Source organism: Typopeltis vanoorti, chromosome 10 (genome assembly GCF_054136105.1).
Source record: "Typopeltis vanoorti isolate ZY-2024b chromosome 10, IOZ_Tvanoo_1.0, whole genome shotgun sequence".
NCBI classification, from domain to species: Eukaryota; Metazoa; Arthropoda; class Arachnida; order Uropygi; family Thelyphonidae; genus Typopeltis; species Typopeltis vanoorti.
Genome location: NC_143558.1, coordinates 31,515,107 through 31,531,385, shown reverse-complemented (window position 1 = coordinate 31,531,385; position 16,279 = coordinate 31,515,107). Strand labels below are relative to the sequence as shown.

The following is a 16,279-nucleotide window of genomic DNA, read 5'->3' as shown; positions in this document are numbered from 1 at the left end:
GCCGGTGCCTGTTGCTTCAAGATCAAACAAGTATAATAAGTGTGCACTCTAGAATTCAGTGGTAGGTTAATTGTGTGTTTATTTATATATATATATAAATCGTATAGAAATTTTTTTTAAATTTTTCTCTGGGGTTCAGTGCACCACTTCTAATCATGCGATGTGCCACTTTTGGCGCATGCACCATAGGTTGGCCACCCCTGATGTAAAGAAACCACTCCTCACCCTCTTGCTCACAGCTTCCTTTCGTAACTTCCAGGGATTGCCCCTTGTCATCGCTCCTTCCTGCTGTTCCACCAAGCGAAAGAACTCCCAGTGTCAACCCTGTAACTACTTCTGAACAGTTTAAAAGTCTCAATCATATCACTTCTCCTTTTTCTATCCACCTAACTCTGCGGTCCCACATCTCTCTCAGCTGATCCTCATAACTAACATTGTACAGTCCTGAAGCCATCTTTATTATCCACCTTCCTGGGTACTGTTGTGTCCCAATTTACGATTTCTACTCTAATCTTACAAATTCCTTTTATCTATATTCTTCTAACTTCTATGCCCGAGATTTTACCAAAACTTATACCAATATCTAAGTTATTGCTCCCCGTAGTACCCCTAATATTTGTATTTATACTACGCCTTTTGGGATATTTAGTTTAGGATATTTCATACATAAACAAGGAGAAAGAACTCAAATATATCTGAAAGTGTAAGTATTGCAGTCGTGACACTTAACTCGATTCTCAACTTAAATTTTCCGCGTGACTAAGTACAATATTTTCAAGTGGTTATCAACTGCACCATATATGTTGTCATAAATAGGGAGAAAGTCAATCTCGAATATATCTCTTAGTATTTAAATATTATTGCAGTCGTGACTCTTAATCTCTTTCCTCAACATTAAATTTTCCCGCGTGATTAGGTATGATGATTTTAAGCAGTGCATTGGATTAGCAACATCAGACAACTCTTTTATCATTGAACAAAAGGTTTATTAAGTTTCTAAACATGGTACAATTCAAGTACTAAACTAAAATACTTGTAGACTAACATTAAATTATTACAAGCAATATGGCTATTTGTGATTATGCCGCCATACACATTAATTCATAAATTCACCTGATGTGAACAAATTAGATCAATTCACACTATCTGATTATTCATACTGAAGTAGATTAACAAATTATTCACTACTAACACACACTTGTGACATTTCAATGATTTTATACATTACATTAGACATTCAATTCTTAGGATACGTAATTACTTAATTCACACTATTTCGTCATACCGTTATTTGCACTAACACACAATTATGTCATTTAAATATCTTGTACAATATAACAGACATGCAAAAATACCTTAGGACTCTTAATCATTCACAAATCTTTAACACTAGTCAATCTACACATAACACATTCTATCATATACCAAAGTCCTAGTATAACTTCAACAGTTCTATATTGCAATCACGATACTTTTCACAGACAAATTTCTAGCTAACATAGGTTATGATTTACAGTACCTTTCTTGAGCTTTTCGTATGCGCCTTTATTCTATTCCAAACGAACCTCTGGTATAACATCTCGTAACTCTGGAATACTTTAACACACATATGTTTGCTCTACTATTAGCAACGAGGATATCGATCTCTTTACAGCTTTCTGCTTTGCATAGTTATCACTAGCGTCGAAACGAAGAAGATCCCTCCTCTTCTAGGACTCTATGGCAATTTTTTCTTTGCTTCCTACTCAGAAAAACGGGAATCGAAATCCCGTTCACTTTCGTTTCCGTGTTGTGATGAGGAGATATCATCCCTGTCGCCACTCAGGAAAACCCTGTGAACTCCACCGGAATCAAAACCAGATTCCAAGGCCAAAAGCGACTATCCAAAAAAAAAGTTCCTTCTCCGTGGGGTTTACCAACCCTTTTATAGCTGCTCCCCTAACGGCAGCTTTTCTTACTTCCTTTCTCCTCCTTCTACTTGTTTTTTTTTATCATCGACCAATTAGGGTGGCGTTTTCCCACCAAACGTCATTTGATCAGCAAGCCCGTTCTCAATGTTTCAATCCGGGGATCGGCCCTAAGCGATAGCTTTGCTTTTCTTGTGCTAGCCTGACTTAATCCCCTTTCAAACTTTTTCTATGAATTCTACTTAATAACTTAATCTCTCACATAACGTATTTTATGACTCACCCCTTTCTACTTATTTACTTAACTCTCTCATTTTTAATCGTATTACAATAATAATCTATACTTTCTTTTGTTAGCTACTTATTTAGTTAGAATTCCTTATTTTAAGTCATATTACAATATTAATACATTCCTTCCTTTATCAGCTACTTTAACAACAACCCTTACGTTTTATACATTTTACTGGATGCAAGAAATTTTCCATTAAATAATTCATTTTTTTTATGTAGGGGTTTTAACTTATGATATTTATTCTTCATGTTACACCATGATGGCTGAGAATACTATATTCCTAAGATATCAGGTGTAACAGGACCAAATGATCTGATCAGGGTTTTATACAATGGAACGATAACTGTTTTATCTCTGCAGGTCAGCATCCTTCTCAGTATTGCAGTAATCCTCTGGGTTACCTTCACAATCTTTGCAATATGCTTCCTAAATTTCAGTTTTCTATCAATCATCACCTCCAGATCTCTTGTCTCCCCTACTTCCTCTAGTACAGCTACTCCAATCGAGTATGCAGCCTCCCATCGATGGATCTCAAACTTCAAAACTTTACATTTTGCTGCATTAAATCGAAACCCCCATTCATTTGCCCATCTGTCTAGTTTATTCAAATCCTCTTGCAGGGTTGCCACATCTGCACTGTTACTGATAACCATTCCCAGCTTCACATCATCTGCAAACAACTGAATATCCCCCTGCAATCCATTGACAATGTCATTGATATAAAGGTTAAACAATACAGGTCCCAGTACTGAGCCCTGTGGGACCCCATTTGTAACCTGCCACCTCCTTGATATTGCCACACCATGCACAACTCTCTGATACCTATCGGACAGGTAATTCTGAATCCAGTTGAGTAACTGACATCTAAAACCATGTGCTGCAACTTAAATATCAGCTTATCATGTGGCACCTTGTCAGATGCCTTTGCAAAATCCAAAAAAATGGCAGGATACCCTTTCCCCTCATCAACTGCTCTTGTCGCTTTATTATAAAAGGCAATCATATTACTACAGCAAGAGCGCCCCTTAACAAATCCATGTTGACTCTCACAGATAAAATTATCCTCATCTGCCCAATGCTGTATATCTCACTAATTTCTCCAAGATCTTAACATCTACTGATGAAACACAAACTGGCCTGTAATTAGACACTTCCAGTCGGCTACCGCCTTTATGCAATGGCACTATCTTACCTTCCTTCCATTCCTTGGGTACCTTTCCTGTAGCCAGACTTTAAGTGAAAAGCCAGGTCAACAGAACTATCCATTCTTTAGCACATTTTCTCTCAAAACCTGTGGTGAAATACCATCCAGTCCCACAGCTTTACTGACATCCAGAGTACTCACTATTTGGAACACATTCTCCTCTTGCACCTCTAAACCTCGAACCTGCACTATCCCTCTAGTATTAAAACTTGCTTTTCCAGGATGCAAGATGCAATACCCCAATAAAGTGTTCATTAAACAACTCTACGATATCCACTGCATAAGTCACTCTATTCCCAATTTCATCTCACAATGTCATTCTTCCACAATCATTCTCCTCCTACTGGCCACATAGCTAAAAAATTCCCTAGGATTTTCTTTGGATCTTAGTGCCAATCTCTTCTCATATTCCAGTTTTGCCTTCCTCACCATACTAGTCACACTTCACCATACTTCCTCACCATACTGGCCCAAATCTTATATTCTTCATGCATCTGCTCTCTCCACCCCTCTCATAATATCTCTTCCATAACCTCTTTTTCACCTGCAGTTCCTGTTTGATATTGTTTGTCATCCACTTCACACCAAATGGTGTCCTCTTCTTCACTCGTGGAATATCTAATTTAATAGCAAGACTGAAAACAAGAACTCTCTGCCTTTTCAAGACACACTAGTTACACATCTTCTGTCAGGCTGGTCCTTCATGGTCTACCACAAACATACATACATTTACAGGCCAATATCAAAGATTTATACAACTATCCAACATAAAAACTACTGGTCATCAGCACCCTCAAACACAGAGCCTGCTCCGACAAGCAGGTGCTAAAGAAAGAATATGAAATCATTAGCCAAATCTTTATAAAAAAATGGCAACATCAACAAAAACAGTTCAAAAGATTATTATTATTATTATGGGCTACTTCGTGGAGTCCTTAGACTCATCGAAAGAGACCCTAAACATCATACCAAGCACTAACCACATTTGCACAGTAAATATTATGCTTTGCTTTGAACTCATTCACAGTCATGGTGCCTACAACAGACTCTAGAAACCTATTCCACTCATTCATCACTCTCCAAGTAAAAAACCTAGTTCTAACACCCTTTCTAACTACACTCTTGCCCAGTTTCCATGGATGGCCCCCTAGTTCTCCCACCACCAGACCTGTTCTGAAAAATTTCCTCTGAATTAATCATGCAAAAACCCTTGGGTAATTTGTATGTCTGAATTATATCACCCCCTTTCCACCTGTCAACCATTTCTGTAACCCATAAATCTTCAACCTGTTCTCACAAGGTTCATTCCATAGACTTGCTACCATCTTGGTCACTCGCCTCTGGATCCTCTCCACCTCTTCCTCATCACCAAAAAAAGAAGGTATGGCCATGGGCTTGCCTCTTTATCCACCTATAACTAACTTTTACATGGAAGACTCTGAGCAACGAGCTCTAGATTCAGCAAGTGTAAAGTCCAGATTGTAGCTCAGATATGTTGATCATGATTAGTATTCATAATCTATATTCATAGATCCTCAATAATGCCATGTAAGGTAAAAAAAAAAAAAAATTATAAAAATGCCATAGCCAAAACATACATTACATGAATATTGGAAAAAATAGATAGAACACTACAAAAATACAATATTAAGGCAACTTTCAAACTTTCTGCAAAATTAAAAAATGTACTCAGCTCATCCAAAGATTACCTTCCTTAACTTGCCCACCCTGGGATTTACAAAATCCAGTGCACCTGCAATTTACCCTACATTAGGGGAAACAGGAAGCACACAATTCCAACAAGAAACGGTGAAAACAAATGCCACATTAAATTCTATCACTATGGTAAAACAGGCCTGTCAGACCATGCCCTCCAAACATGCCACAGTATTAACTGGAAAGGCACTAAGTCCTGTTTTAAAAGAAAATTTTAGAAAGCTGTGAGATGTGATGCTGATTCAACATCTTTATCTCAACAAGAATGATGGATTAGTAACTTGAAGAATATGGAAAACCCATCTGCAACACATACAGGATCCAGAACACGATAGCAGAACCCCAACAAAATGCATCTTTACACAGGACTGTAAAGATGCATTTGATGTAGTTCAGCTGTATTTTTTTAAATTAATCTGTATGTTTATACTTATTATGCATAAAAAGTATATTTTATTATAATTACAGCTATTTTGCCTGCTTCAGTTTAGGAGTACCCCTGTTTAAATGTCATTGGCTATTTACTCATGGGTTCTTAGGGCATTATGAGTGTAGATGTACTAAAAAGTATATGTAGCTTAAGGAATAGAAAATTGCACATACCTTTTTCTGGGTGTTGTGGCTTTTCCTCTGTCTGCGATGTCGAGAACTGCAGAGTGTGTGTGTGTGGTGTGGGGGGGTTGGCAGTTTGGTAGAAGTTTTTGGTAGGGGGTTGGCAGTTTCTACCAAACTGCCAACCCCCCCCCCCCCCACACCACACACACACTCTGCAGTTCTCGACATCGCAGACAGAGGAAAAGCCACAACACCCAGAAAAAGGTATGTGCAATTTTCTATTCCTTAAGCTACATATACTTTTTAGTACATCTACACTCATAATGCCCTAAGAACCCATGAGTAAATAGCCAATGACATTTAAACAGGGGTACTCCTAAACTGAAGCAGGCAAAATAGCTGTAATTATAATAGTATATAATGAGGAGTAACATGGGAGTTTTCCCAGAAATAATATAGAAAAGTATATTTATTAATTTTATTTTTGTTTATTTATTGATTTTTTTATTTTATTTATTTGTTTATTATTATTATTTATACAGGTACTCCATGGAGTCAAAAGACCCATTGCTGGAGACCTACACTATCCATTAACATGATACCTATCACACATCTCCTTAAACTAATTCACTGTTGGGGTACTCACAACCACCTCGCAATCCATTCCACTCACTCACCACTCTCCAAGTAAAGAACTCAGTCTGCACACACTTACTAACCACACTCTTAGCCAGCTTCCAAGTATGACCCCTTGCTTTCCCCCTACTTCACATGAAAATTGACACAAAAGAAATCTTTCTTTTGTGTCAATTTTCTAGAATCCCTTTAGTAATTTATAAGTGTCTATTATATCCCTTCTCCTCCACCTATCAGCTAAAATATATAACACACAACTTCAGTCTATCTGCATAGAATATATTCCACAGACCTGTAGTAGTGTGGCTGAATCATAGCCTTATAAAGAGGGATAATAACCTCCCTATATTTGTCTATGTCATTTTCAGCATCCAAGTAATCCTCTTAGCTATTCTGCCAATTCTTACAAATATGTCCTCTAAATTTCAAATCTCTATCCACTATCATCCCCAGATCCCTAGCCTCATCACTTTCCTGTAATCTAGTACCATCAATACGATATAAAGTATGTAACCCTTTCATCCTAAAGTGCATTACCTTACATTTTACAACATTAAATTGACAACAATGGTTGTCAATTTAATGTTGTAAAATGTAAGGTAATGTAAGGTAATACCACTGTCTGTCTGTCTGTCTGTCTATCAGCCAGCTATCCGTGCCACCAATCTAATATCCATTCCCATTTTCTCCAGGTTATGTAATAATTTTCCATGAGGTATTCTGTCAAATGCCTTTGCAAAGTCCAGAAGTATCACAGTGTAGGCATTTCCTTTATCCAATTTTCTGTCACTTAATTATAAAATGTGAATATATTACTGAGGCAGGACCTCCCTTTTACAAAGCCATGCTGCCCCTATAGAGTATCACATATCCACCCATTCCTGAATTTTACTTGTAACCAACTTTTTCAATACTTTAATCACCACTCCAGAGATACTAATTGGTCTGTAATTTGCAACTTATGAATTGGAGCTAGCTTTATGTAATGGAAATATCTTGCCCTCTTTCCTTGCCATAGCTGAGACTTAGATTAAACAACTTTGTCAGAGGCACTGCCAGTTCTCTTGCACATTCTTGTAGCACACTAGCAGCTGTGATATTCAAATTGATATTTTTCAATATACTGAGTGCCTACAGTCATCTACCCCAGTTCTCACATCTGTCTCTGTCACATCAGTAACTGCAAAGTCACCACCTAGATGACATACCCTTGCAAAGGGATCAATTAGTAACTGAACTATTTCTTTTGCTTCTGTTGTCTTCCTACCATCAGCACTTAGTATTTATGAGAAGGCCTTTGATTCTGCAAAAACTTGAGCAATATCAATGCACTATGAAACCAATAGTGGAGTACTCTTATGTAAGGACCATCGATTCAGTACATACACCAACTTCAACAATTCATTTCAGTGGAAACATCTCTCTCTCTCTACTGTCAAAATGCAGAGTAGAACAAGATAAGGTGATGCAATATTCCCAATATTCACTGCATGCTTAGAAGAAATATTCAAACTTCTCGATGGGGAAGAAAAAGGTCTGAAGATAAATTTAAGATATTTAAGCCATTTACGATTACCAAAAACATGTATTCACAAGAAAAAGAGTAATAATTTTATTATTCAATATTTTAGCCTGAAACTAACAAATTATCATCAGTGCAAGTACAATCACAACGTGAAATACTATAAAATAATAAAATTAGATATTTAAAATAATTAAATTGAATGACATGACCAGAAAAAAATAAAAAAGGAGGAGCACACTGTTATCTGTATTAGCTATCAGCTAATGCCTTTTATTCCCTTATAGGTGAGGCTTTTTTTTTTTTTTTAATTGCATCTAGCTTTTGGAGACTGAATGGGCAGTTCAATTTCCACCAGGAGCCAATCAGAGATAGCTGGCCCAAGACTATCACTAATTATAAGTGGCAACCGATGAAGAGACTGGCAAACAAGTGCAGCCATCTCTTGGTACCTAACCCTAAAAGGATATGTTCTTGTCTGAAATAGTGTGGGATTCTATGGTGGATTTTCTTGAGTTTATGGGAAGAAAAACAAGTTTCTGAGGAACCAGTCAAAGAAAAGCTTAGAAAAAGTTCCTCCAGAAAAAAGGAGGAAACTGGACTTGACTTTAAGTCTATCTTCGGGCAGCCTAGCACAAAGAATTTGAGATTACTATTTCAAAAATGCCATTAAAAATTTGTTTAAGCCATTTATGCTTTACAGATAACAGATTATCTTTTTTTCAAATCCTCAGGAATTACAGTCACATATCTGTGAACTCCAAACTGCTAGCAAAATAGCCGACTTAAAGGTAAACCTTAAGAAGACTCAAGTTATGGTCAATAGTTACGTACAACCAGAAATAATAAAAATCAATGATGATGAAATTGAAAAAGTGAATCGATTTACATATACTTAGGAAAATGGATATCAGTGGATCAAAATACTCATAGAGGAAGTCAAAAAATGAACAATGCTTGGTGGAAAGCATTTGTAAAATTACAATCAACACTATGAAAAGGAACATTTTTAACCATTGTATTCTGCATAAACTGATATATTGTTTGGCTCTGAAACATGAACATGAAAGCAAAGGAAACTCAAAAACCAACAGAATTTAGTATGGAAAGAAGTGTTTGGTGTTCACAAAAGGAATACCTGAATAAGAAATTAAACCAAAGCCTCTGAGATTTTAGAAAGAGTGAAACATCTGAAGTGACAATGGGCTGGGCATATTGCTCAAAGATAAGACCAATGATGGACAAAAGAAGTACTAGATTGGATTCAACAGGGGGTAAAATGACCAAAACAAAATCACAATGGATTGATGAAATCATTACATTTGCAGGAAGTGACATGGGGAAAGAAAAGCCAATAACAGACAGTCTTGGAGTCATCTTGAAAAGGCTTTCATCCAGCATTGGAAATAAATGATGCCTCCATAGCACAAATGGAAGAACAGCAGAACATTGCACCCTTCGATTGGAAAAAAACTGGGTTTGATTCTTGTCACGAAGAGGGGAGAATCCTTCCTTTAATTAGCCAATCTCATGCAGCGATAGCAGGATTTTTTTCTCCCAGGAACTCAGGTTTTTCATCTTGCATACAGACAAATCGGCCTTCACAACACACACAATTTACAGACAAAAAATACCGTTGCTGGTAATGATGGGCAGTAAATGCTGCTGACGGTAGTAGGAGATTTAAGTACCAGCCGAGAGAAAGAGAGTGAGATGTATTTAGCAAAGTAGAGTACCCTCCCATGATGAGAGTCCTTGGACTCCCTGGAGGTGTCATGTAATAAAATAAAAAATAAAAAAATTACTAACAATGATCATGATCTTAATAATTAATGTTGTTAATGATTTTTTTTTTTTTGCTAAAAATTACATTTTGTTGAATACTCTGTAATATGAGCAATCAATAACAGTAATAAAAAACCAACCGAAGATCCTTCTCATAGTTTTAATTGTCACAATTAGCACAAAAACAAGTCAATCTCACCTCTCCGTAACACGTAACCTGCTGGTGTCGTTTAGTGATTGGTGCCAATTCTTTATGACTGTGAAGATTTCGGCTAGTCCTATTAAAATTTAAAATCATTATATCAGCAAATCTACTTTCAAATAATAGTAAAAACTGAACAAAAATTATCATCCAAATATTCCCAACTAAAAGCTTGGAATGTAGCGTACAATCAAAGTAGATTAAATTTCAAACATCATCCCATTTTTATTATCAATGTTCATTTCTTAATTTATTAGTAATGGTTTAAACAGCTAGATACTCTTCAAAAATTTAATGATGAGTTTCATTTAGCAATTGCACATACACATATATATGATGGTGCATAACTCATGGAGCATGACATAAAAGGGACCCCATCTTTGTGAAGCAATTGCATAAGTTTTTTAACATCAGATTATTTTTAATTAGTTACAAAAAACTACATCACATAAGCCTTCCATTTTCAGCTTCACAAAGATGGGTCCTTTCTGCAGAATGTTCCATGACTTATGGGCACCATGTATATATGTGTGTGTGCCTGCATGCACATGCGCACACTCACGCAAAGTTGAAAAATAAGTAAGTAGCGATAACAATGGTATAAGCAATAGTGGATGTGTGTGTTTATAGCATGCATATGCAGGGGTGAATGCTGGTCTTGAAATTCACGCTTGCTCTTGTTATCATTCAGGGAGTGAGAGGTGTGATTGAAGTCTGATTAGCAGAATAATGAATTACTGACTATTTAAACTATATATATAGAAATTTATGTACATTTAATCATACAAATACAACATTCATTTTACAAATGATATTCTATCTTTTTCAATTTAGCTACTTGAATACAAATTCTACCCTAAGGTTCTTCTTTATGAACTGGTCAATAACATCATCATAAAAAGTTGGTTGTAACTTAATTTTCCCAAGCAACATGCACAGTTGTAAAGGCTGGCTGAAGCTCACTGGCTAGAGCTACTTTGACTGTGTATGGCCTTGTGTTTAAGAAGACGTGAAGAGAGCGGAAATGGCTATGCGTGCACATGAAATCACAGTGCTGCAGCGAGGACCTGGAAGCTCCTACAACTGAGCAAGCCAATGTAGCTTTGACTAGACGAGCAAGCATTGGCCTTCGATACACAACGCAAAGCTCAATTATTGCCATGCAAGCTTAAGACGTCTTCTATCTACAAAAATAAAAGCCTAAATGGAATGCTTATAAATGCATATATTTATTAACAAATAAATATTACTTCTTTCTCAATTAATGAGCTTGCGCAGCAAGCATGGAGAATTCGCCCTTGTGCATATGGTTATTCCAGCATACGCTCACAAAACTTGATCTGATACCAAATGAAGTAACACTTTCTTATATCACATTGTTGCATTAGATGAAACACATAATCAGTCCTAAGAATGAAACAAAGTATATCCTATAACTGAAACAATGAAAGAATTTTTTTATATGTATTATATGTTAACCTCCTTCCTCACATACACAAGAGGTTACAAAACATAGCACATTGGCACCATGTACATGAACAGATTAAAAAAACAAAGATGGAACTTATTAATGTACCTCTAGAGCTACATGAGGAAAGCAGCATGAGAAAGACTCCTGAGCATCTCTCTCTCTCTCTCTCTCTCTCTCTCCAGTCTTTATTATCCCCATAAACCTTGCCTCCTTCTATAGCACTTAATCTGCCTTCCAAGAAGCCTGCAGACTCTGCTATTCTCATGGTATTTCCCCATAAACTTCTTTTTGGCTGCTCATACAATGTAATACAGCCTTTTTACACTCTTCTTCTATTCCAAAAAAAATTACATTCTGGTTTGCTAGTCGGAACTTTTATGTAATTTCTTCTTTTCATGGCTTAGAGCTCTCATTTTTCAAACTTTATAGACCACTTCATTCATAAGGCATGTGGTGAAGTGGTCTATAAAGTTTGTTTTCTCCAAATATATATTGATTCAGCATCTTTAGTTTCTGTTTTCAAATTCATTATAGCAACAATTAGTACTGTGGGGGGGGGGGGGAGGCTGAAAGAGGAGAGATCTATTAATACTTTTTTTTGAACAGATGAAGACTGTAAGTCCTCTTGGGGAAATACTTGAGGAGCTCTGCAGCAATGAGTTCAACAGCTTAATGGCAGTCTTTATTTTTTATTTTATTTATTTTTTAAATGATTGAATTATGGGTTTACTTGCATGCTGTGGGATAGATCCTAGGTGAGTACAAAGAGCGAAGATATGATATGAGAGGCATCTGTTCTAGAGCACAATATTTAAGTATAACTGGGGAGGGGATATCATTAGTATCAGAAGACTTTGATATATATGTTATTCAAGATCCTCTGATGTTTTTCTGATGGAGGTCATACTCATGTAGTGCACTGTTTCTGCTAGAGTTTGGGGTATTTGCCTTGATGATCTATACAAGTTGGAAGAAAAAAAATAATGCCAGACAGCCAACTTTCTCTTTGTGTAGTGTTATAAGCATCTGGAAGAGAGATAGAAAGGTAGAATCATAGAAGGCCAGAAGAAGCAACCAGTAACCTTTACAAGGGAACAGAAGGTATGACCAACTACTATGTGCATAAGTTGCAAGTTTTCTGCATTCAACTCTTTCAAAAGTTAGATTCCGATTTGTTGATATTGTTTTTTACAGGCATTCAGTATAGACTAAGAATTGTTGCAGGCTTCAATGTACCTGTTATGTAATTCAATCAAAGTATTTAGATGTGAGAGTGGAAAAGTCTGACCATGAAAATGAGGAGGAGAGTCCCTGAACATCACCCCGCTAAAGCTGTTGGGCAAAAGAACGTGGTTATGAGTAGCTGAGCGAAGGGTATTCCTTAGGAAATTAAACTAGTACAAGATTTTGGTCTCTGTCACCAGAGAACAAGTGAACTTTCCAGTATCCTTGAAAAGAAACATTCACGGGTACTGGAGTTTATAATTTTGGGAGGACACTGACGTGTAGAAGTAGGGAGATTCTTGTTCCATTATATAAGGCTTTGATTAGGCGACACATGGACTATTGTGCCCCGATTTGGTCACCGGGTTTACAGAGGGATGAAGAGATGTTAGAAAGGGTCCAAAGGCGGCTGACTAAGGCAGTTTCTGACCTCTGGAATGGTGAGTATGAGGAAAGATTGAGAAGATGTAATTTGTAGAGTCTGGTGGAGAGAAGGAAGAGGGAAGATATGATAGAGACCTACAAGTTGGTAAGGGGTTGTTATAAGATCATTGGTGGAGAAGTTCTACAGAGAATAGTGGGAGATCAGGGGAGAACCAGAGGTCATCCCTGGAAACTGTATAAAGAGGGTGTGAGTAGGGGAGTGAGAGGCAGTTTTTTTTCGTATACAGAGTTGTGAATGATTGGAATGCCTTGCCTGAGAGTGTGGTGTCTGCAAGGAGTTTGAGTGTGTTTAAGACATGGTATGATGAGATGTGTGTGTGATAAAAGGACCTCCCAGATGAGTCTTTGACTCCATGAGGTCTTGTTTAATAATAATAATAATAAACATTTCAACATTTCTTCCAGCTTGGTTAGAAGAACTGAAAAAAGGAAGCAGATGGTTGTGGACAACTACCCAAATAAAATAAAGTAACAAAAAAAAAAAAAAAAATTAGTGAACACACACACATATAAATATATATATATTTTTTTGTTACTTTATTTTAAGATAATTTTATTTTTGTTACTTTATTTTAAAATAAAGTAACAAAAAAAAAAAAAAAAATATATATATATATATATATTTATATGTGTGTGTGTTCACTAATTTTTTTTTTTTTTGTTACTTTATTTTATTTGGGTAGTCAGCCAGCAGGAAATCAATGACAGAATTAAGAATTATAGAGGAAGCAGAAAAGAAAGCATATGAACAATACAGAATGGTGAAAGGAACAAGTCAAAAATAAAGGAATAGCATGCAGAGTTTGAATGGTTAAGACGAATGGTGATTGCTAAAATAGATATTTGCAAGTCGATCTTTTTTTTTATGAATTTTTTAAGGGAGTTCATTATTTGTAATTTTCGAATATATTTGAAAGTTACAAAAGTTACTTTCCCTATATTTATTTTTCATTTCATGTTGTGCTGGAGTTCAATGATAAACAAATGGTAACACAAGGTAGAGAGGATATAAGAATTACTTCAATATAACATATATAATCTGAAGAATAACATAGACCTAATTTTATCTCTAAGAACAGATTACAGTAAATTATCACACTGCATGAAATACCCAAAATCAATTGGAAATGCATGGAACAAAACTTAAACTAATGTTATCAAGCCCTCAAACATGTCTAATGTTATCACTCACTAACAAGCTGGTTAACAAATTCTAATATGCCCATGAGAACTGGAACCTGTCAGCAGTCAAATTCAAACAGTCAACTTCTCAAAGAATGAAAGAAAACATAAAATGAAAGCAAGAAAGCCTACGAATTGTAAGCAACTGCACTATTGCTGTATAACTGCTTACAATTTCAGGCTAATTCAGGTTTCCTGCTAACTCCATGCATCAACTATTCATAATGCAATTAGTGCAAGAAACAGACTTGGAATCAGCAACAGAGAAGCACTGTGTTGAATGATATATGTTGACCAATACACAGTATAAATACAACATATATTCATAAATATGGTTCACACGTACTGACAATTTCATGAATTATGTGCTTTATGAACAAAATGAAGGTAACATTAGTGTGTGGGTTTGGGGGGGGGGGACTATTTCAAGTCACTGTATGCAAGCTAAACCGTCACATTCTATGTGACGGTTTAGCTCACTCACCTTTAGTGAGTAAGCCGTAACATCATGACAGACTACTTGTATATTATTACTGTTATTATTACGTGATACTTCCAAGGAGTCCAAAAACTCATCGAGGGAGGGCACCTACAACTCTCCATCTCCACCACTCAAATCCATCAACTACAGTGAACTGCATGTTTGAAAAAAGTAGTTTGAAAAAAGGCTCTGAATCCTGCCATGGGCATGAATATTTGTGATTGTCTGTGAAAAATACTTGTGGTGGTAGTGGGCAGTAGTGTTGGTCTACACCAATGCCATCTATTGCCCACCCCCACCACTAGTATTTTCACAGACAATCACTAACATCCATGCCCATGGCAGGATTCAAAGCCTTTTTTTCAAACTACTTTTTTCATTTTGTTTGTCAGTTGCCAGTTTTAGTGACTCGAAAAATTCTTTGACTTCTTCCTTGGAAGTAGCTTCTATGGGACAAATAAGTTTCATTGTCCATTTCTCCATTTTGAAGTGTGCCCACATCACTCTACTTGAAACTGGCTTCCAATCAAGAAGTTTATCTTCATATTTGGTATTGAATGCTATCGCTACTCCTTTCTTTCTTTGATCATTATTGTCTGAATATAACACCCTACACTTATTATTTAATAACACCTCTCCTGTTTATTTGTCTTTGTCTCAGTAATGCCAATTATGTCCACATGGTACTTTTTCCATTCTTCTACCAGTTCAATTTCCTTTCCATTAATACTCTTTATATTGAAGGTTCCTATCATCAGTTCTTCTCACATTGGGTTTATTCTTCTTCTCCTCCTAGATGTTGAGTTGGACCTTGTTCCGGTAACTAACTTTTCCCTGTTCATCCTAGTTCCCTGACAAAAAGCAGCAAGGCCTTGTTTAACCAGGAAATGCCCCAGCCACCAAGAAATCTCATCACATACAATTGCAGTTTAAGCCAATAGAAAATTGGTCAGCTAAGTCTCAAATACCAACCCATCCTCATATATTCAGTACCTAGTAGATACTTACTAATGAGGTGCACTATGTGAAGGTGCAGACTGGACATTAGGTCAGAAGCTCCAATCTGTTTTCAGCATTCCTTTGAAATATATAGTCTGAAGTTTGTTTGAAGCTTTCTATAGTCATCTTATCCTGTCTTTTTTTTTTTTTTTTTCAGATCTACAAACTAAACATACCTCTTTGTTATAGTCCAATGATTTTTTAACTATATATTTTAAAGCAAAAATCTGATTCTGATAATCAAGATTTGGTCTTAATGCTGTTTGTTCTTCCCCAAATTTTATCAGTCTCTTAGAATGCTTACATGCATCTTACTTGGAACACTCAATAGGAAAATTCTTCTGTAACTTTCATATTTAGTTATAGATCCCTCATTCCCATTAGATAGGACTATTCAGAGCTCTACTCAAATCAAATGCCACTATAAAAATTTTATATCTCCATATTTGAGCATTTCTAACTATATCATTTACTGCAACTGCTTATCTACATTTCAGATTTCTAGTAGATTTGTACCTCAAATATTGAGATCAGTACTTGAGGTAGAAAAAGCATATCACCACTTATCTCATTTAACAATCTTTTAAAGTAATTATTGAGACATCCAGAATATCTTTTTCTTCAGTTTTATGTCAGTTCATAACTGCTGATTCATTTTA

The 16,279-nt window shown here is 36.1% G+C and overlaps 1 protein-coding gene across 1 annotated transcript in view; it reads right to left on the bottom strand.

The window, feature by feature from the left end:
• The window catches only part of tw (Protein O-mannosyl-transferase 2), a 303,353-nt gene that overhangs the window by 129,254 nt on the left and 157,820 nt on the right, over positions 1-16,279 (bottom strand). Inside the window, exon 12 of the mRNA XM_090399620.1 lies at positions 9,817-9,895. Coding sequence (XP_090255746.1) covers positions 9,817-9,895 — 79 coding nt within the window. The remainder of the gene's footprint in view (positions 1-9,816; positions 9,896-16,279) is intronic.